Genomic DNA, 25,442 nt, shown 5'->3' on the forward strand with positions numbered 1-25,442 from the left:
GGCACACAGTGCCACAAAGAGTGTAGCTCAAGAGAGCCAAGACTATGACAAATGAGGTCAGGTCAGAAGTACAACGCACTGTTTTTATAGTTTAAAAGTCCCATTGCAATAAAGTAAAGCATAGCATTAAACTATGGCAATATGTGTTTGCATTTGATTTGGATCCATTATTTTACAGTCACAAGATTAATTCCAGATCACTGAGAATTCATGAGACAATAAAGAATATCATGACTTGAGATATTTCTGGTCTTCTGACAAACGATTTTGCCAAATTCTCTCTGGCCCTAGGAGAGCTGATGTTTTATGGCTGCCTGAAATAACAATCCCTCCACCAGCCTTGCCTTTGCTCACCAGGTGGAGAAAGGAAAACAGGTGGATAAGCTGACGTTACAATTAGCCTTGCCTAATGGGACAAGAGCATCTCAGTTCTAGCCAATTGTCCCACCGCACAAAAGCAATCAGATTGCCATGAAGCTGCTCTTATTGGCAAATCTGGGAATCAAGGCATTTGTGTGATATTTCTGGTGGCTAAACACAATTTGTTAATTTAAACAAGACACAAGTGTATGTGTATGAGCAAGAATAGTTACACACACTCCTACCAGAGAGAGAGAAAGAGAGAGATTATACTTTGGGCCTACTACAATGCTTCTATAAAGAATCCAAATCCAGTGCCCTTTTACCAATTATAGCCTTGACTTTTTCTTGAAAAAATTACTTCTTAGATTGGAGAAAGGAAAAAGTAAGCAATCAAAAGATGCCTTTGTAACAAATAGCTCAGCATTTAAGCATGTCTAAAGTAAATCATTTAATGGTACCTCCCCTTGGTTCATTACAAAAGACTTCCTAAACCTTGCTGGCCGGGCATCAACACGGGACCCCTGTGTGCTCATGTGGAGAAGAATCTAAAGCCCATCCAGCACCAAAACAAACAACCTCGTTTGGCTCTCCTCCGGCAGCTTCTTCATCTAGTTTTATATTAAATTCAGTCCTCTTCCAGCCAAGCTGCAAACCCCTGGATAGGGCTATCAGAAGCACGAGCTCATGAAGAGGAGCAGACAAGATAGGAGACCCCAAATTTATTGCTTTGTTTGGTTATGGAGGGAGGGTCGCACTGGTTAGCAGCCTCGCTCGTAATCTGCCTGAGACTTTCCACCAGGAATTCATATTCCACGTGCTCTCTCTGGCACAAACAATATTTTCTCATTTATTTTCCCCAAGCTGTTTCCTGTGACTTGTCTTTCTCTGTTTGCTCAGGGGAGGTGTGCTATTAAGTCCGAGGCAGCTCCTCCATCTCCGGGGAGAAGCTTGACATCGTTCTGTTGAGGCCTTCCTTCTATTATTTTTAGATTAAAAAAAAAAAAAAAAAAAAACAACTTTACATTGTAAAATAGCAGCGTCCCCCCCACCCCCGTCTAAAACACTTTTATGAAATAAACTGAACAGTCTGCATGTTCAGAAAGACAAAGCTGGGGCGCTAAGAGTTAGATTACCCCAAGGTCACACACAAAAGTGGAAGCTCTCCAGGGGGGCTTCCCCATGTGTGAGTGCTGATACGGCCACCTGGATGCCTAAGAGCACAGCAGTGTGAAATGGACTAGCTGGCACTATTTTAACGCACACAACTGTGCCAAGCCGCTTCCCGGTGCATTAGCTCATCGATTTTACGGCATCTCTATGACATTAGATAGCAGTATTAGTCTCATTTTAAAGATGATGAAATTGGAACACGGCAGATGTTATTAACATTCTTTCCTTGGCTAGACGCTAGTCGTTGTCAGCCAGGCCCCGACTTGTAGGCTTCCATGTTCGTTGCTACATTGTCCAGTTTTAGCAAGAAACTTCTTAGTTCGGGGTAGCCAGATTCCCCCATTTCCAGAATCTAACAGACTCCTCTCGCCCACCATCTCCCAGGCAACCTCAGCAAGAGTTCGATAACATCAGGAAAACCAGAACCCCTCCTTAGTCCTCAAGATTCTCTTAGAAATTTTCTATGTAGCGACCACCATCCTTCCGCTCCTTGGCTATGAATCCCCACTTCCCTTGGTTGTTTTAGAAGTAGGAGCCCAGCTAACCCCTACTGCAAAGTCCATCATGGTGCTCCTATACGGGCTAGGATAGCAATGAATCAAGTTTGCCTTCCCATTCTGTGATAAGAATCATAAATTATATTTGCCTTGATGAAACCCAGCCTGTCGCTGACAAAGCCTAGATTTGGACAGTAATGCCTGCACCTCTGAATTGTCTCCACTACACTGCTTCACTTGCTGGTCCCTAAGTTACATGCAGGCTCAGGAAAGACAAAGTGTTCGCTCTGCTGTATGGACCCCAGGTCCTCCCTTACCCACTACTAGCACAAGCATCTTGGGAGCAAGTGCTATGGAGAAACTTGAGAGCTCTAGCTACTGATAGACGCTGATGATTAGACTCAAAAAGAGAATAAGAAGAGGTACAGATGGATGAAACCAGACAAAGTAGCACTAATGGTAACATGACTTATGAAAGATTGACAAAATAAGTCCAGAAACCAGGTTTTTTTAACAAGTACGTGTCTGTTCATTTTTGTTTGAAGACAAAAAAAAAAAAAAAAAGAGCAAAACCAAAACTCATCAGCCCTGTGTTATGGTCACAAAACCACATTGCAACTCAGTTGGGTAGAAAGCCACAAGGCCTGGCTTTCCAGAGTTTTCTCAGTTCTTCTGTAGATGTAGAAGCCAGACTCTCTCTCTGGTCAGCAAACATATTTGATAAACGGATGAACACCTTGCTATTCCTTCTTCTAGAGCCAGGAGGCGCTTCCATTAAATTCTCATTTGATGTGGCAAAATGACTTTTCAGGAAAACGTGAAGGCTATATGCCAAAAATGCTAAGTGTGGCCATTGCCGCTGAGATATTACAAATGACCTGTATTTTCTTTCCTTTCCCCATCCATTTCAAAACTTTCTATAATGAGCATGTGTCATTCCCTTAAGAAGCAGGAGAAACTATGGCTTTTGTAAAGACTTTTCAGGAGAGGAATCACTAAGACAGCCCCCTGCGCTGCTGAAAGAAGGGTGTTTTTATGGACATTGTAAAGGACAGACTCTCGGGCCCTGGGAAGAATAATGGTGCCCCACTTGGTGATTGATTCCTCCCAACCCTAACTGCATGTCTCCCTTACACCTCGTCTGGATTGGAGCTTTCAAATGGCAGTGTTCCCACCTTCGGTAAGACCTGTCCTAAAGTGGCAATTCACCCAGTGGAATTATTTCACAGATGGCCGTCCTCACAGAGACAAGCATGCAGAGCGGCGGGCAAATTGTGATGTTTCTAAGAAGCAAGCGGCGAGAGTTTTAATCGCCGTGTGTTCAGTCTCACGCCACGTTTCTTATGGTGCTACCATTCACCGCCGTGTCTCATAACGTACAGTAATACATTTTACATCTCCTAAATGTACTCTTGAGTTTTTATACCACAGTTCAGAAGAATGACTTTGAAAATCCTTTTGACTCCTTTATTTGAAAACTACATTTGTGGAATGGGGTAATTAAATTCCTATAGTTTGATATAACATTACCTCCACTATTCTAGCTGATAAAGAGAAGAAAAAAAAAATCCCAACCATCTTCTTTCTGCTTTTGCTGGGAATGGAATTACACTGCAGATATTTCTGTTAAAGCAAGTTAAGAGTCTGGGAGCCTACGCCATTGTAGTTAAACCAGAAATCTCTTTCCCCACCACATCTTCACGGAAATTAAAGCGACTACAGAAATCCCCTGGACTTGATGAATGCATTCAAAGTTTCTTTGAGAAAAAAAGGTAAGAAATCTTCAGTGTCAAGACTTTTAAACCGCAGTACAATCGGGAGAATTCTTTAACCAATGCCGTACTTCCTAGCTGGGTTTCCTAGGTAATGATGAGGGAACTGGGGCTGTGCCCAAGTAGGGTACCAGTGACGTCACGGTCCCCAAGACAGGGTCAGTTATCTCCTTTGTTCTTTACCCCACATCAAGTGATGGAACAATACTCCTTCGGAGGCATAAGGAGGTAAGAGAATTTGTGCCGAACCTGAGGATAAGCTGCTGCTTGAGCCCACTGTGAAAACCTTAAATGTAGGTCCTCTCCTCACCATTGTGTCTACTGCCCTTAGGGCTCAGAAATCAATATTTCATATTGATCATTTGAATTTCTAAATCTGACCCCAATGCTTATGCACATTAATAAATTTGTATGACTTCGTCTTGCTAATCTCTGACAGAGAAGACTCCAATACTGAGCCTTCAAAGGGAAAGATGAAGGTGGAGGCAGAAAATTCCATCCTTAGGGATTTAGCTCACAGGGAGAGAGAGCTCCTGCATGGCAAGGGCGAAGTCCTAGGCTAAATCCCCAGCACCAGGGGAAAGGAAGTTAGATGGGGTGGATTTCCTCAGGCTACCTGCCAGACATCCCAAATATCCTCTTCAGCAGAGTCTATGGAGCACTGAGGTTGGCACTGGTGACTGTGGGGTAGTGTGGGGACAATCTGATATTAGTACAGAACAGGTAGATTCAGTGTTCTCTCGGTGCTCCGGGAATAATGTTGCCACAGTAGCTTCGTTTTTATGAGTTATCAAATTTCTAAACTAGGTGTTCTGTGTTTGCTTTCTCTTCCCATCTGTTATATGATGGCTCTCGGAGGCTCCTGGGATACAGTTATAAATGACCAAGACAGATTTGAGTTGCTAAAGTGTACAACTATTTCACACCACAGACAGATTTGTTCCTGAGCAAGGTGGGCAATGCAGGGCTCTTGTAATACGAATCAATGACAAACGCCTCATAATCGCAACAACACAAAGGGATAGAACAAAACAGCCTTGGCCGTAATATTAAATGTTCTCAGAAGAGAATTAGTCCAAAGAAAGCATGGCCTCAGGCATCTGGACAGAAAGAGTGATGATGAGAGACCGCAATAAAAACCAGGAAGACAAGTTAAAGGATTAAAGCATTGCTCGCAAGATGACTCTCCTTTTCTATATGCACAGCAGATATAAAAGTGAGTGTAATGAGTTGGAATAGATATTATTAACTTTTAATTAAGTTCCTTGGTAATAACATACAAACTGATCGTCCACCCAAACATCTCAATTAACGGTGTTGAACAGCACGTTCCTCCTTCCAGCTCTCGGCCAACTTTGGAGTAAATGACTCCAACAGCTGAACCAGTGAAAAGAGTCTATGCAGAATAAATAAGCCTGGGGCTTATTCGGGCTTTCTATAAAGATACTAAAGCAATCCTTTTTAATGCCATCCATGTTCAGGAAGAATGACCGCTGGACACATGTCTTCTAGCATCGAAAGCATCTCCACCCACAGTCAGGCATATGAAGAAAAGGGAGCTTAAGAAACAAGCCAGCATGCTCACCAAATAGGAAATAACAGTAAGACCTTCGTCAACTAAGACCAGCCTTATAATTACACTTCTAATGTGAACTAGACTTGGTTCTCAGCTTAAGACTAATTATACATTTCAGTGCCGCTCTCAACAGAAGGAAGTACAGGCTAGACACGGAAATTCAAACACAATTTGATGATGGTCATCAAAGCCCCCGAACAGCACAAAACTATCTCAGAAACAAAGTTTTTGTTTGATAAGTTAAGCACAAACAGAACTCGGTATGGCTAATATCAGGTAATTCTACTAGGAAAAAAAAAAACTTAGTTGGTCAGAATGTTTTGCTTAGAGTGAATTCTGCCGTTTCAGAAGATAGTCTGGACTTTTATCTGCTAAAACTGTGCTTCTTAGAATATCAGTAGAGTCGAATGCCAGTGTGCAAAGGATTGCTGTTTAATGTCTGTTCTCCATTCTCAAGCTTGGTTTTTTTCACACTGACTTTTTCAAAATGGACCTTCATCTGTCAATGTCAAAAAAGTTTGTTAGCTGAAATCTCCCCCTAAAGTAACAAAACAAAACTCACTATTAAATTAGCAGTATAGGTTACAGCCAGTGGTACCTCACAACGAAGGAAATATGGCAAACTTACCAAAATTAGCTTTTTACCACTTGTGGAAGCTCACCTTGCATATTATCTTATCAAAGGTTCTAAAAAGCCCTATCATTTAAAGCAAAGTTTTCTGTTCACTTAGAGTTTCCCAAACTCTGCCCATAGATGTTTCTTCTTCACGAGGCTCACATTCTGGGGACATATCCTGGGAAAGACTGTTTATCCCTCCATTGTTCTTGGCTACAACTCTCCTCTCAGCAGCATTATGGGGCCCAGGAATAAAACCCCTTCCATCAGAAAGGGAAGGTAAACACGTTTCAGGGCAGCAGACCTGAATGGATGACCTAAAACCCTCTATAGATAGAAAATGCCAACTGGGCCAGAGGTAAATTCATTCCACTTAGGAAACATCTGTGTTCATATTGATTGTGTCTCCTACAGATGTTGAGCCACTTAGTCCATCGCCAATGCCTTTATAATGTGAGGAACAAACTGTCAGAAGAAGCCTTCTGTGTCATAGGATGCAGTGCATGTTTGCTGACAGATTCCCTCCTGTACACTCTAACTCTGGGCAGAAGCACATCTGTGTACTTCTAGGTCTGGTTTTTAAGTTCCCTTGATCAGAATCACTGTGCAGATGAGTAATCGGTCTCACAGACAGAAGTACAGAGTGGTACACAACAGAACCAGCGCATGGCTGGGTTCATTTTCATGATGTGCACCAGGAAGTTTTATAACAAAGTACTGCTGTTTCCATAGTAAGGATTCTAGGTACACAAACGAGGCTGAAAGATTACTGTGTGGCTTTGAAAAGTCATGCTGGGGTACTGTCTAACTAACCTACCTTTTCTTCAATGTCACTTGTTTCTTCTGCTGACAAACGAAGGTTACTGTCTTCAACTGGACAGGTCTAAAAAACTGGACAGGAAAGTAGACATCTGGGCATACTTGGGAAAGATTATCTAGATTACGGTTACCATCTGAGAAGGTCTATAAGGGATTAGCTTCTTTACATTAATTGATGTGGGAAGGCTCATCTAAACTGTGGGCTGTACTGGTCCCTGGGCAGAACAGCCTGAGCTGGAAAAAGACAACTGGGCATTCGCATACATGCATGGGCACTGGCGTACATGCATGGGCACTGGCACACATGCCAGTGTGGGGGACTGGCTGTCTCAAACTCCTGCTGCTTTGACTTCCCTCCATGAAGGACTGTACCCTTGACCTGTGAACCAAAATAAACACTTTCTCACTTCCATTTTTTTGTCATGATTTACAACCATTTGAAGTTATAATTCAGGGTCTGTGAGATGACTCTGCAGATAAATACATTTTCCATTTGAAACTGATCCCCAGAATCCACTTGGTAGAAAGAGAGAACCAATTCCAATAACTGGTCCTCTGACTTGCACATTTTTACTAAGGCACATGTGCACACACATGTGCACACACATGCACACAAAAAACAAGTAGATAAACAGATACAAACAACTTTATAATTCAAATCAACTTGTCTTTCAGCACAAGATACTGTACTGCAGTAGCCATCCTCTCTTAGAAAAAGAAAAAGATTCTGTTGTCTACCAACAGAACCGCATAATTGGGAATAAACAGCATATTGTAAAGATGAATCTTATGTGATCCTGTCCCTTAAACATGATGTAGTCTAGTGTAAAATCTCACTTCCAAAACAAAGACAGTCCACTTTGATTCTACAGCTCTCTTTCTATTTATAGATGTGACTCATTAACAATGGACATTTAGTTTTAATTTTGTGTCTAAAGGCCTTTAGGTATAACATATTTTTCTCCAGTTCTCCACAGACTCTACGGTTTTTTATTAGTTTATATAAGGCTGGTTCATACCTATCTGTTCGCTACCTATCTGGCCACTGAAGGCATTTAAGTTTATAAACCCAAGGTACACAAGAATGTATTAAATCCACCATAACCAGCAAGGAGAAGTACTTTATCTCAAAATTATAACACATGTCATGTAGCCCTTATTGGAAATATTTTTGCCTATCTGTCATGCACAGACCCAGGAAAGCTATGAGGAGTAAGACTCTAGCGGCCAAAACTAATAGCCTTATTCATTACCCACCGGAGGGCAAATTATTTACATGTATAACAATGCATTTGAAACCCATTTTCCAAGCATCATCATCAATTTCTTTCGATACAAAAGAGGTTCATTTAAACGGTTCTCGGGGCATAGAAACCATTGCCCACAGGAAGCCGCAGAGATAGCTTCATTCTCAAAACGGAGCATCATTAACTTGTCAAAATAAATGCCAGGCAGAGACACAGCAAGGGAATACAGTGTCAACAGGCAGTGCAGCCTGAGCCCTCTATAAAACAGCCCCGCATGTCCAAAAGCAGCCTGAGACTAAACCAAGTTTGGCAGTGGCAATTAGCCTGAGTGGATGTTGCTTGTCCCCTTAGACAGATTTGTTGACAGTGCATCCCAGAAAGTTATTACATGTCTCCTTTCATGAGTCATAATTATGTGTTTATATGTGCTTAGATTCACTATAAACAAGGAAAAGCGGGCACTGTATACACAGAAGCATTGATAATATAAACCTCACCAAGAGGACAGGAATAATACAGCCTGTCTCGCGGTCTACGTAAGCGGCAATGGCAGTAGTTTGCCGTCTGTCCCCTCTGCGATTTTTCTCCTTCGGTCTCTTATCCCTCATCTTCACCTACTATTTCTTCAGGAGACCTGATGTAAAGGAGTTTGTGGAATGGACCAATAACAGCTCCCACTCTCATCGGGTGTAGCCAGACACAACTCTCCCCAGCCACGGGACTTCCTGCCCCTGCCGGTGAGACTTGAACTCTTAAGCTCCTGGCCTTTACAAATGAAGTCAATCAATTTGCCTCCTAGCTTCAGTGTGTGGCTCAGAAAGTCATTAATATGCACGATAGCCAGCAGGCTGTTTATCCGTTGTGTACTTTGAAACGGTCTGGTTGGATTATGTGTTGTCTTCCAAGACCACTTTCCCCGTCTTCCCCCACTCAGTCTGTTTTTCACTGAGAGACCAGCCATAGTTCTAGGTGTCAGCGGCAACTATATTACCCAGTTCAGAGAAGTCGCTTGCTTTATCACAGTGTGAGTGTCCCTCTCCACATTCTCCACACTACCCAGAAAATTCTTTCCAGAATCTTCTTTGGCTTGCCACACTTCAAAGTAAGCAACCAATTTAGGAAATTGGAAAGAATTGGAACTGCAAGGCTTATAAGAAACTGAAAGTCAGAGGGAGTTATGTTGGGAGGTCAGGCAATGTCTATTAAAGAGAAGCGAGGAAACCAAGCAAAGCAGGGGGATCACTGCACACACTCGCACACACATGCACATGTCTCTACTACATTGGCAGAAATGCAAAACGTTTTGAATTCAAGTTTTTTGTAAGCTTACATTCTGCTTTTAACAGTTAAAAACTACTGCAAGATTGCAAGCAGGCTGCCCTTCTCAGTGGGCAGTTAATCCCCCTTCACCTGGCACGAGTTATTTCTTAGTTGGAAAACACTGTCTTTTCTAGATTCTGCCCTTGATTACAAATCCTAGTCTCAAGCACCATACCAGTTAGTTTTGTGTCAAAAACTAGAGTCCCCTGGGAAGAAGACAGCTCAGTTAAGGAACTGCCTCCGTGACTGGCACCTGGGCATACTTCAGGGGATATTTTCTTGATTAATGATTGATGTGGGCGGACCCAGCCCATTGTGAAAGGGTGCTATTCCTGGGCAGGTGGTCCTGGTTGTATAGGCAAACTGACAAGCCCGAGGGAAGTCAGCCAGCGAGCAACATTTCTCTAGAGTTCCTGCCCTGACTTCCCTTAACAATGGCCTGTGACAAGGAAGAGCAAGTCAAAGGAAACCTTTCTGCCCCAAGTAGCTGTTGCTCAGTGTGTTTTATCACAGAAACCTAGCTGCAAACTAGGTGCAGTTCAGGGAAAAGACTACAAAGGGGGCTAAAAAAGAGGGAAAGAGAAAAAGACAGAGGAATATGAAAAATGTCCTAATAAACTCTACCAGTTACAAGTGTTTTAGTGTATAGAGCAAACACAGGATATTAGGAGCATAATAAGAAATTTTATCAAAAAAATTCTTCCTGCCCTTGTAATAAAGGGCATTATGGGTATTACATATTCCCCCTAAAAAATAGAAAAGTAGAAGCAAAGAATAATGCCCCCCGAAGCTACCCATACCCTAATCTAATCCTCAGAACCTGGGAACATGTGCCCCTTCTAGATGTTATTAGATGTACAGGCCTTTTTAAAAAACAAGGTAGTCCTGGCTGTCCTAGAACTCATTCTGTAGACCAGGCTGGCCTTGAACTCAGAGATCCGCCTGCCTCTGTTTCCTAAACTGGGATTAAAAGTCTATGTCCGGTTGGGGCTGGAGAGATGGCTCAGTGGTTAAGAGCACTAACTGCTCTTCCAGAGGTCCTGAGTTCAATTCCCAGCAACCACATGGTGGCTCACAGCCATCTATAATGAGACCTGGTGCCCCCTTCTGGCTTGCGGGCACACATGGAAGGAATGCTGTACACATAATAAATATTTTTTTTAAAAAAGTCTATGTCCGTGTCTTGAGATGGAAAGATTATCACAAATGAAAAAGCGGGGCTACTCCTACTTTTTCATGTATTTCATGGTTCCTACCTCTCTAATGCAAAGAAAGAGAAGATACACTGAAAGAACTTGCTGGGGTTTTGTTGTTTTGTTTTGTTTTCAAAATAAAAATTAAGAGAAGGTTGGGGAAGACATCTCAATCAGTGGAGTGATTCTCTTAGAAGCACAAAGATCTGAGTTCATTTCCAGAACCTATGTTTAAAGAAAAATAAATAGAAAATAGTTAATAAAAAATAAATAAGTAATAAAATTAAATTTAAAATAGAGGAATAAATAAAGTAATAAAATAGATTAAAGTAATAAATAAAAATTAAAATAATTTTTTAAATAAGTAATAAAAGGCCTGGGCGTGGTAGAACTTGCTTGCAATCCCATTGCTAGGAAGGCAGAAATGGGCAGACCCTGGCTAACTATTTGCCGAAAGATCAGGCCAGTGAGGAGAGAGCCTGTTTCAGAAAAGATGAACAATGCCTGAGGCACAACACTTGAGGCTGTACTCTGGGTCTCTGCTCACACATACAGACATACGTGGATGCGCACATGCATGAGCACACACACATACATATATACAAGAAAACGTATTTCCACCTTTTATCTGTATATGTGTTTATGTGTACTGTATGCATATGTGTAGGTAAGTGCACTTGCTTGGAGGTCAATGGCCAATAGTAAGCATTTTCCTCTATTGCTTTCTATCTTCGTTTTTGGGACGAGGTCACTCACTGAACCCAGACCTCACTGACTGGCTAGATTTGCTGGCCAGCAAGACTCAGGGATCTGCCTCCCACTACGACCACCACCACCAAACCAGGATTATGGCACATACCATCATACCTAATAGCTGGGTGCTGAGGATTTGAACTCAGGTCCTCAAGCTTGCATAACAAGCACTTTACCCAGTGAGCCATTTCCCAGGCGAGAAGAATTATTTCTTGTCGGGAGTAAAGAGCATTCTTTCAATATATAACTGTGGCAAACACACTCAATTGAGGGCTGCCTGTCCACACCAGGAAGCTATACTCATTTAAGTTTTCTGACCTTATAGGCTAGTGAGCCTCTAAATATTTTTCTATTCCTAGATCCTGAACTCATGAAAAAGTAAGGCATATAAGCTTTCTAGATTTGACTTTTTAACATCTTAACCACAACATCCAACCCTCCCTTTCCTCCTGCATCACTTATCTGGGGAAGACCCTTCCTGATATCATAACATCAAGTTAGTCTTTTCTGGGTTTCTACTTAGAATAACTGCTGAGCCTGAGTTTCTTACTGCTATCTCAAATCATATCTGATTATAACCATATCAACTTGCCAAAGAAATAATTCTAGCTGCAGTTCCTACTCTGCCACAAATGCACACCTGTTACTATGACAAATATTTCCACAGGATTCAGTAAACTACAGCTATAGGTCAAATCTAGCCCAGTACTGGCTTTTATGAATAAAGTTTTATTGGAATACACACATAAGCATTCATTCATATATTATCTATGGCTATTTTTGTTTCATAGCAGCTGAACTAATTTTGTCAATAATTACACAGCTCTCAAACCTAAAATACTGTCTAACCCTTTATATCGCATCTAGCCAGCCTCTATATAGGAAGATTAAAATACATATTTTAGTAGTTAACAAACCAAGAGTTCATTATCTTTTGCAAAACGAGAACATAGCTAGGGTGAAATTATACTCTCCGCAGAACATTTGCCTCGGGTTCCCAGTTACTGGTCATGGGCTTTATTTCACCATACAATTAAGCACCGAGCAGACTTTTCAGTTGAAAATTAACTCACCGTGGCTAGCTTCTGCACGTCCTCATCGGATGCTCCCAGGGACGCTAAGCCTATTTCTTGTGAAAACTGAGCAAATTTCGGATCTGCGAGGAGTGGAACATGTCCCAAGAGTTCATGGCATGTATCTCTGTAAAGGGAAAAAAAATCCTGAAGTCATGTCACACAAGAAGCTTTAAACTACCGTAACCTGTAGAACAAGACTTGAAATCCTAAACAGAATTGTATTCTATAAAGGATTACCATTAATCATACTTGAAAGGCAGACGCAGCCTATGATTAATGACACTTATGTTGGATGATAAATCATACATTCATTTGTAGTGAGGGCCTGAGTGTGGGGAGAGGACACGTGCCCGTGAGAGCACGTGCTTGTGCTCCCATGGAGGCCAGCAACCATCCCAGGTGTCATTCCTCAGGTGCCAGGTACCTTTTTTTTTGTCTCTCTTCTGAGACAGAGTCTTCTGTTGACCTGGAACTCATCTAGTAGACTCTCTGCCTAGACAGTGAGCCCCAGATCCAGCTGTCTCTGCCTCCTTGCCTCTGGAACTTGACTTTTTTCTTACATGGGTTCTGAGCTCAAACTTAGGTTCTCAGGCTTGAGAGCCAAGCGTTTTACCAACTGAGCCATTTCTTCAGGCTGAGGTATAATAATTTTAATGAAACACAATAAAAGCCATTACTTTGGGGGAGATGGCCCAGCCGTGTGGCCAGTGAACCTGTACTCTTCCCAGATCTGCTTTCCCAGGTGAGAAGCCTACCCAACAGGCGTGGGCTACCACTTTGAGAAGCCATTTCTGTTTCTGAGACCATGGTGTTTGTTTTACATTTGATACCTTGTCATTCTCCAGACAGCCTTAGCAAACAGAACTGCTCGGTGCAAGATCCTGCAAGTCACGATGGACAAGCTCCTAAGATCACTCACCATTTGGCTACGACATTATAAACAAAGTTTGACTGAAACACAGCTGGGCCCGTTTATATGCGTATTGTCCACAGCTGTCATTTTTGTCAACAACAGCAGAATCAAATAGCTATAACTGAGATCCCAGTTCCGCGGATTCTAAAATCATTGCAAGCTGACCCCCTTGATAGAGAAAGCTTACTGGTTTTCAGCATAGGTAGCAATAAACTAAATTAAATTGAGGCCAAAGGATGGCTTTGAAATTTAGTCCTTGTGTGACCACGGCAGCCTAACTTGGTAGAGAGTGACTGAAAGCCTCATTTGGGAGTAGAGTCTTTAACAAATAGCCGAGTCTTAGCCAATTCCAGCAGCTCGGCTTCAATCACAGGTGGCTAGCTGATTCAAATAAGGCAATCACCCAGGTATCATCAGTTAAACTGCCCTGCGGGTCACTTTCATTTTGTGCCCATAATTGTTCTCTGACCACCTTGCAGCCTTGGCTCACTGGGGCTTTGAGGCCCGATTCAGAAATCACAAATAAAAGCCAATTACGCACGTGTGTGAGAGAGGGGACGTGTGTGTGCGCGTGTGTGTTACTTGTAATCGAACTAATGGTAGTTTTTAGACTAAATCTGTTGTCTTTTGACAAGAGTGCTAAAGCCAAAATTTGGGTTCGACTTGTTAGGATTTTGAAAGCCTTGTGCTCATCCTTAAATTCTTGTGTGCCCTTGTGAGCCTTCATGGGGTACTAAGAAACACCAGAGGCTGTCATCAAAGTCACTGTCCAGGGAGATTTGATCTGTGGGCACGTGCTCAGTTCCTTTGAGAAAGAGCCTTAGAAGACCCTCCCAGTTCCCAGAGCTGGACATAAACCTGGAAACAGCAAAAGCCTGCCATATTCTCATTTGCTTGAGCTTCCCGTTTGAAGCTGGGTAAGAGGGCAACGGATGGGTATGTGTCATAACTGAATAAGGCAGTTGCCCTCCTAAGTCATTGTCATGAATTATAAACTGTATTCTGAGAGCAGGGTATACTGAAATTAGCTTTTCCATGACTCTCACAGCATGGATCGAGAGGCAGAAAGATTTATGCTCATGATAAAAAAAAATAGAGTGCCTATATAGTAACTGAACGATATTTCTGAATTCACCTGTGCCGAAATGTATCACTTCATAGATGCTGTGAAACCAAAGTCTGGTGCTACTGCCATTATTACAGCAACAAAGTTGGGGGAATATAATGAATCATGGTAAATGGTATGAGCTTGACACCCACGGAAAACAGATGATATCACTCAAGCAACTTTGAGCTCACAACTCAGATCACATGGCCAAGAACGCCATAGACAGACCAGGTTGAGTGTTTATATGTATGTAGTAACCCCGCCCCTTTGTTCAGCGGGATGCGATGCACCATCTGCCTGTCCAACTAAACACACTAAACTTCAGAGGTGCTGTAACTCCTCCAGCTTTTGTGTGTCCTTGGGTATGTTTTTTCTTCATTCCCTTGATGCCACAATCCCCAGAGCTGTGGAAGAATGAAGCAGGAAAGAATACACTGAGAAGGCTGGGGATGTGGGTCAGTGCTTAAGGCCCTTGCTAAACAAGCATAAGGACTTGAGTTTGGATCCCCAGTGCTCGGGTAAAAAGCATGGCATCTGTAACCCCAGATCCCGAGGGATGGAGACAAGCTAGGCAGAACAGCAAGCTCTACAAGTTCAATAAGAGACCCTGTCCCCAAAAGTTAGGGGGAGAGTGACAGAAGAAAACACCCTACATCAACTCCTGGCCTCCAACACACATGCATACACTCACACACATGTGCATACACACATGTACACATACATGCATGTACACAAGAAAGTGTATTGAAACTTTATGAACTGGATACAGGGCTTAAAGTTTCGTGTCATGTGAACGATTTAATCTTCCCTCGCAATGAAGCTTTATTATGATAACCTTTTGATCAGTGGGGAAACTAAAATTGTGTAAACTTAATATTCTCCATGGTACTGCCTTTTGTAAAAGACTTTGGACGAGACTTGAAATTCTTCTGGTTCAAAGTTGCATTCTTTCTGCTCTCTGCTGGTTTAATTTACAGATACAGTATAAATGAGGAGGAAGCCATGTCTCAGAGCATAAGACAGCATAACCAACATAGTTAGCATAAGGAAAGCTGTAATTAGCATGAACTGAGTCTCCTTTTCCTCCACTTCTAGCCCCATGCTTCCAAATCGCTTGAGAGGCCTTTTTAAAATACCAAGCATCTAGACTCCACTCAGGACCAGTTCAATCAGGCTTCCTGGGATTGACCGGGAAATCATTTTTTAAAGCTCCCCAGGTAAAACGAGCCACAGCCAGAGCCAAGACCCATTCTCGTGGCTAATGGCACCGGACTCTCTCGCCAGCAGGCTGACAAAGAAATAGTGCTGAAGATTCAAGCTGAAGGTGCTTCTATGATCTGAGGAAACTAAGCAGCTTTCCACTGAAGTTGCATCGTAATCCTGGAATATAACGAAAAAGCCACGACTGAAGAACAGGGGGCTAATTACACCTCCACCTGCTCTCAACTCGGGCGCACGTCTCACATTTCCACGCTGGGAGAACTCTGATCTCATTCCTGTGGTCTCCATCAAGGCTGGAATTAAGGTCAAGTGGCCTGCCCTGGAAAACTCTGGGCACGCCCGTAGTAGCCTTTGCGATAAATACTAAAGCTCCCCTTCTGGTCTTGGAAGCAATGCAACAAGAACTCCACATCAGACCAGATATCTAGCACCTAGAAAAAAAAAATATTGAGACTGGTATTAGCCTAGTATCAGTAAAATCATGGGAGCAGAAAGGAGACTAACAATTCGTGAATGCTGTACGAAGCCAGGCATGGGGCTGGGTGCCTTACACCGTAACAGAGTAAGTCATAACTACAGTAGCGGTTGATACTTGGAATAATGTCAAATAAACCTAAAAGCCTGATTTATTGTAATTTACTGGAAATTTAAAAGCCTGACATAGAAGGACAGTCTCTCATGTAAGACTGAAAGAACAGAGACCTAAAAGTCGCTTCAAAGTAAAAGTCAGCAGCTACAAAGGGGAAAAAAAAAAGCACAAGATGGCCAAGAACACAAAGGAATCAATTCTCAGTGGAAAGGGCTGTGACTTGTATTTTAAATTAAGGTGTCATTATCAGAAGCCAGTAACGCACCATCCAACTTAAAAATCTCCACGATCCTCACAATAACATGATAGGCACACTGTACAGAGGGTAAAAGAAATTATGAATCTGGAAGAAGCAAGTCATACAGTGTAACAGAGGGAGTTATATTGTCCCATCAAAGGTGAACGCCTAAAGCGAGAAAGGTGAACGCCTAAAGCGAGATCTCTAACAGAATCCTCAGCGGAACGTTAGGGATGGCCTTCGCTCTGTTGTGGGTAGAGATGATTGTGCCATAGTTCACTAGTTTGTGCTCTCTTCTCAATTTCGACTCCGTGCAGGAGTCCTGGGAGAGATTCCTGAAGAAAATCTGAATGCAGAATACATAATAGCCTTCCTTCTCATGGACCAACGCTATCAGGTCCCATATTTCAAGGCCAAGAGTGAGGTTATTCTCCTTTGGGGCTGGTGGGACATTGAAATAAACACTGTACTCTTCTGTCTCCCCTGCCTTTGAGAAAGGCAGATAAAGAAGGAAGTGCCCATAAACATGGAAACCAATGAGCAAAGAAAGATTTTCAACATTTCTGATAAACATACACACACACACACACACACACACACGTTATAGGCTGGAGAGATGGCTCTGCAATTAAGAGCATTTGTAACTCTTGCGGAGGATCTCGGTCCAATTCCCAGCATCCACACGGCAACCCATAACCATCTGTAACTCTACTTCGAGGGCATCTTCTGGCCTCTGTGAGCACCAGAAATGCACGCTGTGCACATGTATATGACAGGCATACTACACACATGTATGTAGTCATGCAGAAAAAAAACTCTCAAACACAGGAAATAAACAAATCTGAAACCATTCTTAAAGAACCCTCTAACTATGAAACGGCACATTCCCTTTTGTTTCTCTCTGACGGACAGGGAGCTAAAGCTGAGCGCGCGCAGTTTTAGGGAGTCTGAGAGTGCAGGGGGTGTAGCCCATGAGAGGAGCCTCCTCTCCAGCCTTCCTGCCAGCCGAGGCCTGTGGGACTGAAGCTGGGCCTCTTAGCCCTGTTTTGCTGCTGCTATGCCCTGCCTGTAAGTCAGACCATGGCCCCTGTGGCCGTCGACTTCTCCACAGCTGGACTCTGCGGTAACTAATGAACGGGCTCCCTAGGAGCCCGACAACTACGGCTTCATCTCATCTTATCTCTCTTCAAAGATCCAATTATTTGGTCATAATTGCGCCTGCCAGCACGGGCTGCCTCCAATCTCTACATCAGCAAACTTTCCTCTTTTTTTTTCCCTCTATTCCCTTTGATGCATTTTTCTCTTGAATAATGCTTTTCAGAGTCCTTCATACAAAAGCGCGCTGTCCCCGGCAAACGTAGAACCTTTTCAAAACTGTTACCACTGTAAAACATCGTGTCTCTAAAAAAAAAAAAAAAAAAAAAAAAAAAAAAGGCCAGCACTGCTATCAGACACTAGACTTTTACCGCTCTAAATTGGAATCTTCTCTGATAAGCCCAGTGAGGAGGATTCTAAGGCACTGAGATAGGCCCACAAAAGGGCCCGGGTGAAATGTCTCCGGGGAATTCTTAAATCATCCTAAGAAAGCTGTGATCATGTTGCCGCAGGGAAATAAGGGTCCCTGGTTGTTAAGTTCAAATTCAAAATGAGTCTGGCATTTTTCTCCTCTTATCGGTTCCCAAAGCTGACTCCTCTTGTTCAGTGCTGAACAACCGCCTTTTATTTTCGCCATAAATTAAAGCCTTTGCGAGGTGGTTGAGTGAGCGTGTGGCATTTGCTCCCCAACCCGAATCAGCGTGTCCCGTCTTTTGTGGCGTTTTTCTCCACAGGTTTTGTTTGTTCTATTTGACAGAAGCCAACACAGTCACTAAATCATAAAAAAAGAAGATAAGAGGGTGGCGTGGAAGTCGGCCTTGATGAAGAGAAGCAGAGAGTGAGCCAGGAGCCAGAATCGAGTATTTCTTCAGCTTCTATACAACATTTGGTGGGGCAAGCAAGTACCGTGGCGGAACATATCGGGTGCCGAACAAACAGACGGCAAGCCAGTTGCTTTGTTTTCACGGCACTAGGATGATAAGGGGAACTAATTTGGTACTGTGGCAATTTGTTCTCAGGGCTTGCTTGGGAGCCATGGAGTTTCTTTAGTTTAGAGTTAGAACAGCAGACCGTAAGTCAGATTTGGTGGCACACTCCTAGAGCCCAGCACTTGGGAAATAGAAGCAGGAAGATCAGAAGTTCAAGACCAGCCTCTGCTAGAAAGTAAGTTCAAGACTAGCTTTGGGCTACATGTGACTGTCTTGAGAAGCCAAAAAATAAGATAGAATAAGCCCCACGTGAGCTTTTTGGCAGCTCTTATGATCATCTCCTCTGTAACCCCATCACAGCATATATAAACAAAAACACGGTCCTCGTTCTGCCAAGTCGCATACTCACATGCCGCCTGGGAAGAAATCACTACTTCCTTCCTCAAGGAATCATACAGGAGTCTAATAATCCTATTTTTCATGATATTCTTTTGAAAGCAGAGGATATTATAGGTGTGGGGGGTGTCTCTGTGCATGCACACATGCATAGGTCTGTGTGTGTGTGTGTGCGTATGCATGTGTATGCATGCATGCATATGTAGATCTGTATGTGCGTCTGTGTGTAGGTCTCTCTGAGTGTATGCACGTAGGTCTCTATGCATGTGTGCGTCTGTGCGCACATGTGCGTGTCCATCTCTGTGTGTCTCTGTGTCTGTCTCTGTGGGTCTCTGTGTGTGTGTGTTTTATGTGTGTGCATACCCATCTTTATGTGCCTATCTGTGTGCCCGTGTGTGTGCACATCTATGCAAGTGTGTACCTGTCTGTCTCTCTCTGTTGTGTCTGTCTGTGTCTGTGTGTATCATCTGTGTTTGTGTCTGTGTGTGTGTCTGTGTGTATCATCTGTGCAAGTGTGTGCTTGTCTGTGTGTCTCTCTCTGTTGTGTCTGTGTCTGTGTGTGTATCTGTGTGTATCATCTGTGTACATCATCTGTGTGTGTATCTGTATGTGTATTTGTGTGTATCATGTGTTTGGGTGGTGCATATGTCCATGCACATGTGCAGGGCCCAAGCGGACATCTGTTCCCATGCTCTGTCACCCTCCACCATCTGTTTCCTCAGGACAGGGTCTTTCTTAGCAGAAGACCTTGCAGAGGTTACCTTATGATGACTATCCAAGAAGAACAATGACCAGAAAGTACTAGCTCTCTTCCAACAGAAGAAATCGCTTCTGATTCTTCCAAAGACTATAGGACTGTAATGAAAATTCATCTATGCCACTAATCCCCCTCTATTTCTAGAATATTTCATGTTCCTCATAAAAGTAAGAGATTTAAAGTCCCCTCTCACCTTACTAAAATTAAGGCAGTAATAAAAACACTGTAGCCGGGCGGTGGTGGCGCATGCCTTTAATCCCAGTGCTCAGGAGGCAGAGGCAGGCGGATCTCTGGGAGTTCGAGGCCAGCCTGGTCTAGAAGAGCTAGTTCCAGGACGGGCACCAAAGCTACAGAGAAACCCTGTCTCGAAAAACCAGAAAAAAAAAAAAAACACTATAAAAGCATGAACTCTGAGGACTAGGTGTGGTAGAGAATTTGCCCAGCATGAATAAGACCATGAACTTGCTCTACCACAAAACAAATGCTGCCCTAGTTACTTTTGTTTTGCCATAACAAAGTACCATGATAAGGTCAACTTATGCCAGAAAGCATTTAGCTTGGGAGCTCATGATTTCATGATCATCTTAACAAGGGACATGATGGCAGGCAGGCATGGTGCTGGAGCAGTAGCTGAGAGCTTACGTATGTGTGTGTGTGTGTGTGTGTGTGTGTGTGTGTGTATAAGAGAGAGAGAGAGAGAGAGAGAGAGAGAGAGAGAGAGAATTAACTAGAAATGAGATAGACTTTTGAAACCTCCAAGCCCACCCCCAGTGACGCACCTCCTTCAACTAGACCACACCTCCTGATCCTTCCCAAACAGTTCCACCAACTGGAGAGCAAGTATTCAAGCATGAGTCTAAATGGCTATTCTCAGTCAAACCACCACACTGTTGGTGGTGGATAATTTTAAAAGCACATAGTCTGCAGTCATCTCACGTGTCAAGTCCCCACACTCCCATGAAGGCAAATGATTTAGACAGCCCTATCCAATAGGACACTCTGCAGTGATTAAAACGGGTTCTCTATACAGTTCAACGAAATGGCCACTTGGCACTATAGCCACAGAACATTTGAAATGTGGCTAATATAACTGAATATTTGACTCATAACCTTAATTAATTTCATTTAAGTATCAGTAATCACATTTTATCATATTGGTCAACAGAAACCTAATAATTTCTCATCTAGAAAAACAGAGGTTTTGAGTCATTTTCACCCTACATCTTTTAAAAACCGTAGAAATGTAATGCATTGGAAACCTGTTTCCATAAGTTAAATATTACTGTTCATATTGCCTTAAATTGAGTTTATGTCTCAGCTTTCATACTCGAACGAGTTTTGCTCTCTCAGTCCTTCATCACTAACGAACTGCAGGCACATCCAGAAAAAGAGGTCGTGCCACATTCCCTTTGAGCTGTTAGCACTCAGAAAAATCTGGCACATGAGAAACGCCCAACTCGACGGAATGCAGCAGCTGTCGAAGAGACTCCTCTGCTCCGCACCAGGATGAAACCAAGTGAAACCGGCGCACGCGCGAGCACCATTCCTAATTTCCAGTCACATTAGGGCTCCGGACCAAATCGTGGTTCTGCTCTTTCCTAACTGAACGACCTTAGGGAAATTACCTGGCTGCTGTGAACCTTAGAATCGCCATCTGTAAAACGGCGAAGGTCCTGCAGACCTCTCCAAAGCGAGCCAACTGATGCCAGACAGACAGAATGAGGGAGGGAGGGCGAGGGGGTATCAACTTCCGTTTCTTTCTCTCTAGTGGCGGTGTCTGTGACGGGATTACCCATGGATGTCATTCTTCACACCGCAATGAAGAGGCTGGAGTGGTAATTACCTCTTTTTTCCTGGAATTCAATCATTTTGAATTTCTTCTTCTGAACTTTCAATTTAAAAATGCAAATATTTCTGAAAAAAAAAATGCTCCCTGATCATCACTATCTTCCACACCTGAAGATGCATAATGAACTTCTTCCCCGACTCCAGCTTGCTGGGGGGAATATGAATTTTCATTCAGATGTGGTTGTCTGTGAGTGTTATCACTTTGGATCATGGGCACCAGGCACATACCAATCCTGGGGGTGGGGGCATGGGACACTAAGGACTATGGCTTCAAATCAGCTTGAAAAGGAGAAAAAGACCGGCTGAGAATAGAGTTTTTATCCCAAGTCATTGTAGATATTTTCAAAGAGGAAAACCCAAGTTCCAGTGAGCCTATAGGCACAAATTTATATATAATATAAATTATACATAATATATACATATTATATATAATATAATAAATATAGAGGACTTTTAAAATATAACCAAGTACCTTGAAGTATGCTTGATGCTCCCAATAGGTTCTGTAGGGAAAAGTCTTGGAGGGATGTTTTGCTTTTAGATACTTTACAAAACAAGGCATAATTGTATGATTGAAAACATGTGCTTCTCGTCTAGGACCATCATCCTGTCACTAAAAACATTCTGGAATTTTATGAGAAACATCAGTCTCCGCATGCGTCTAAGAGGATGAGTGGACCTGCTTGGTATTTATGTCAAGCTTCCTTCCCTCCAAAGATCAAAGACTTACTTCATCAGCCTGCACGCAGGGAGGTTAAATGCCTTGCCAGCCTCACACTGGGAGCTGGTGGTAGGACTTGGATGCCAGGGCATGGAGTCCTGCATGCTGCTGTCCTGAGGACAGAACACAGCGGTCTCCTCTGGCCTGAGTGTGCTGTCCTGAGGTGCTGCGCCCTTCTTTTTCCCAGTGACATGGGAGATTTGCCTCCTCATGATAAATGAGAGTGTTAAGCAGCTTCAACCCCATGAAGATCAAAGGGGAGAGCCAGCTTAGAGCAAACCTGGTAATTGGGTCAAGGATAGGACAGAAAAACATAGACCTAGTCTTTCTGATAGGCACAGCATATTCAAAGAAGAGTCCCCCGCCAAAAAAAAAAAAAAAAAAAGTCATTTCTGAGCTCTTTTCAAACTTTATAATTAAAATTTGAGACAACTGTTCAATTTTAACATATGTGGAAGTTTTGAGGTTTCGTGTCTATATATCAAAAAGGAGTGTTTAAATCCACAAATGCTGGCATCATTTTCCCAGTTCAGATCCTGGCTTTGAAAAATTTAACATTTCTATGCCTCCATTTCCCCATTCATAAATTCAGAACAGCTCAGGTAGTTTGAGTTTCCAATGGCTTTCTTCACATTCAATACTGAGAGTTCCTGGCACTCGAGGAATAGACTCATTCATGAATAGACACCCAAACTGCACGTTTGCTGCTGCTAGAAGTGTCACGACTGATGCCGTCGGTGGTGTTGGTGGCTGTTTACGTCACTCAAAGGCGAGGATAGAAGGGATGACAATATTTTCAAGGTGCTACCATCTTCACTGGCCCTGGGTATATCCCACAGCAAATTTCTTCTGAGGAGGAAGACGGTAAGAGAGTGCACATATGAGCTCTGGATTACAAAGCAACAAGGGAGGCTAGATGAGTCGGGCTTTCTGAACACACACCATCGTCTCAGAATCACTGTCACCACCTTGAACAGCAAGGGTGACAACAGCTTATAAAGGAGAAAACCGGATGGCTGGGCAGGCTTGGTGCCCAGCTCGTGTGTCCTCCGGGACAGAGGAAGCAGAACTACGGGCTTGTCTATGCATTGAGATCAGACCCAGACTTGACCTCAGGAAGAGCCTGTCCTGAAAACACTCACAGTGATCGGGGTTCATGCTGGACCAGTGTGAAGACCCACAGCCCCCCACAGAGAAGGATGGGAAAGGTGAGATCGTATCTGTGGTCTTGTTACAGACCTAGCAGGAGGCATCTGTCTGTCAAACGAAAGCAGCCAACCTCTGTAAATGTGAAAGCCGGCATCCTTGCCTGCTACTAGCTCACTTAAATGAGGATTCATGGCTGAGCCCCCAAAGAAAGGAAACAGACCACATCTTTTGCTAGCCCTGGGAGGATTCTGTCATAATAAGCAACGGGTAAGCTTAAAACGTACTCACTTCCCCAAGGCACAATGAATAATATGGTCTTAGGTCATTCGCTTTTATTTTTCCTGTAAAGTAGAAACACAGCAGTGATTACAAAGAGGGGAGAAAAGATATTTCAAACCAGCATTAATTGTACCCAAACTGTTCAACTGTGAGCAAGAAAGATTGTGCTTAGCACACACATGCATTTAGGTGTACCACGGCAGTAAACGCTGCAGGCAGGGTCCATCTACGTACGGTGTCATGACTTACTCCTAACGGTCAGAGGCTGCTTTTGATTTGACAAGCGATGGCACCAGGGCAGAAGCTACGCCCCATGAGTATATGCTGGAGGAGCAATCATCCTCACACAGCCGTAAGCACAGCTCTGAGATCTAATGAGCAAACGCTACGCTGTATCCAGTGATCTGTATTGCCAATAAGCTAAACCCAGCATCTAAGATGTAATAGAAAATATATCCTTTCTAATGCTTCCATTAAGACTATTTAAAGAAAATTTCTGGTGCAACTATGCTTTCTTTTTTTTACACTCCAGCAGGGGCTCTTGTCCTGGTTAAATTTTTGTCAACTTGACATGAGCTAGTGTTGTCTAAGAAGGACCTTGTGTTTGGAAAAAAAAAAAAAAGTCTGTCAGATTGCCTGCAGGCAAGTTTGTAAGACATGCCCTGGACAAATGATTGATGTGGAAAAGCCAAGTTCACTGGGGGCAGTTTCATCCCTGGGCTGATATTTCTGTGGTGTAAGAAATCAAAGTGAGCAAGCCGTGAAGATCAGGCCAGTATCACTCCTCCATGGCCTCTGCTTCAGTTCCTGTCTCTAGGTTCCTGCTTTGAGTTCCTGCCCCTAAATTCCCTTGGATAATAAAGTGTGACCCTCAAGCCAATCCTCCTCTCCTGATGGGGATTTTATCGTACAATAGAAAGCAAACTAAGACACCACTTATGGAAAAGCTCACTGCTCAGGTTCAACCTCAAAGAACAATGTTGAAAGTGTTTACATATTAAATTCTGGCTGCCCCCTCTCAAACATGGAAATGGCTTAAGGAAGTCACAGTGTGGGTGTGATTTCCACTCTGTTGTGAGTAATGTTTATGTCCTAGAGGGCACAAGGCACTGAACGCTGAGACCCTTGGACACCTCCAATTTCAACCAGAAATCCAGACAGGGCAGGCTTGAATGGGCCCAATTATACAGGCCCATATTCCTACATTGTCTGGCAGTCAGAGAATTCTGAGCGACCTGCAAGGCACAGTTTGCACCTGCCACACAGAAGGTGGTCGCCTAGCCTTTTGACAATGAAACAACCTGAAGCAATCCTAAACAAGTGATCAGGATATGCTGATGTCGTTCTGCTTCTTCTATTGTAATTTAGGAGGTCGCCTGGGGAAGAAGGGTTTCTCAGTCTATATAACAAAATGGGAATGGGCATGAAGGAGACAAACAAGCATAGCTATGGATATGACCTAAGTCATCACCCGACACACACACCTAGGAAACAATGCTAATGAATTTCCCCCTCAGTTTATGTTTTGATATAAAAGCTGTTTAGATAATAAACACGGGTGATCTTCAGGATCTGAATGAACCCTGAGACTCCCTCCCAGTATTGTCTTGTGAACTGTGTCTCATTTATTCCCACACTGGTACAAGAAATGGCTTATGTCCAGGCTGGTCTTCAACACAGGCTTAGCCTATATTGAAGAGAATGAGACTATATTATATCAAATAGTTCTGTAGCAATAATTTGGAAAGAAAGACCTTCTTGCCCTGACCTTCTCTATTTACTAATCCTCAGTCAATT

The 25,442-nt window shown here is 43.1% G+C and overlaps 1 protein-coding gene across 2 annotated transcripts in view; it reads right to left on the reverse strand.

The window, feature by feature from the left end:
* Tph2 (tryptophan hydroxylase 2) overlaps positions 1 to 25,442 on the reverse strand; it is a 97,147-nt gene that overhangs the window by 23,235 nt on the left and 48,470 nt on the right. For both annotated transcript variants that reach the window (XM_057757983.1, XM_057757982.1), the window contains exon 8: positions 12,400 to 12,526. In XM_057757983.1, the coding sequence (XP_057613966.1) occupies positions 12,400 to 12,526 (127 nt within the window). The remainder of the gene's footprint in view (positions 1 to 12,399; positions 12,527 to 25,442) is intronic.

This window comes from Chionomys nivalis, chromosome 25, assembly GCF_950005125.1.
Source record: "Chionomys nivalis chromosome 25, mChiNiv1.1, whole genome shotgun sequence".
Classification (NCBI taxonomy): domain Eukaryota; kingdom Metazoa; phylum Chordata; class Mammalia; order Rodentia; family Cricetidae; genus Chionomys; species Chionomys nivalis.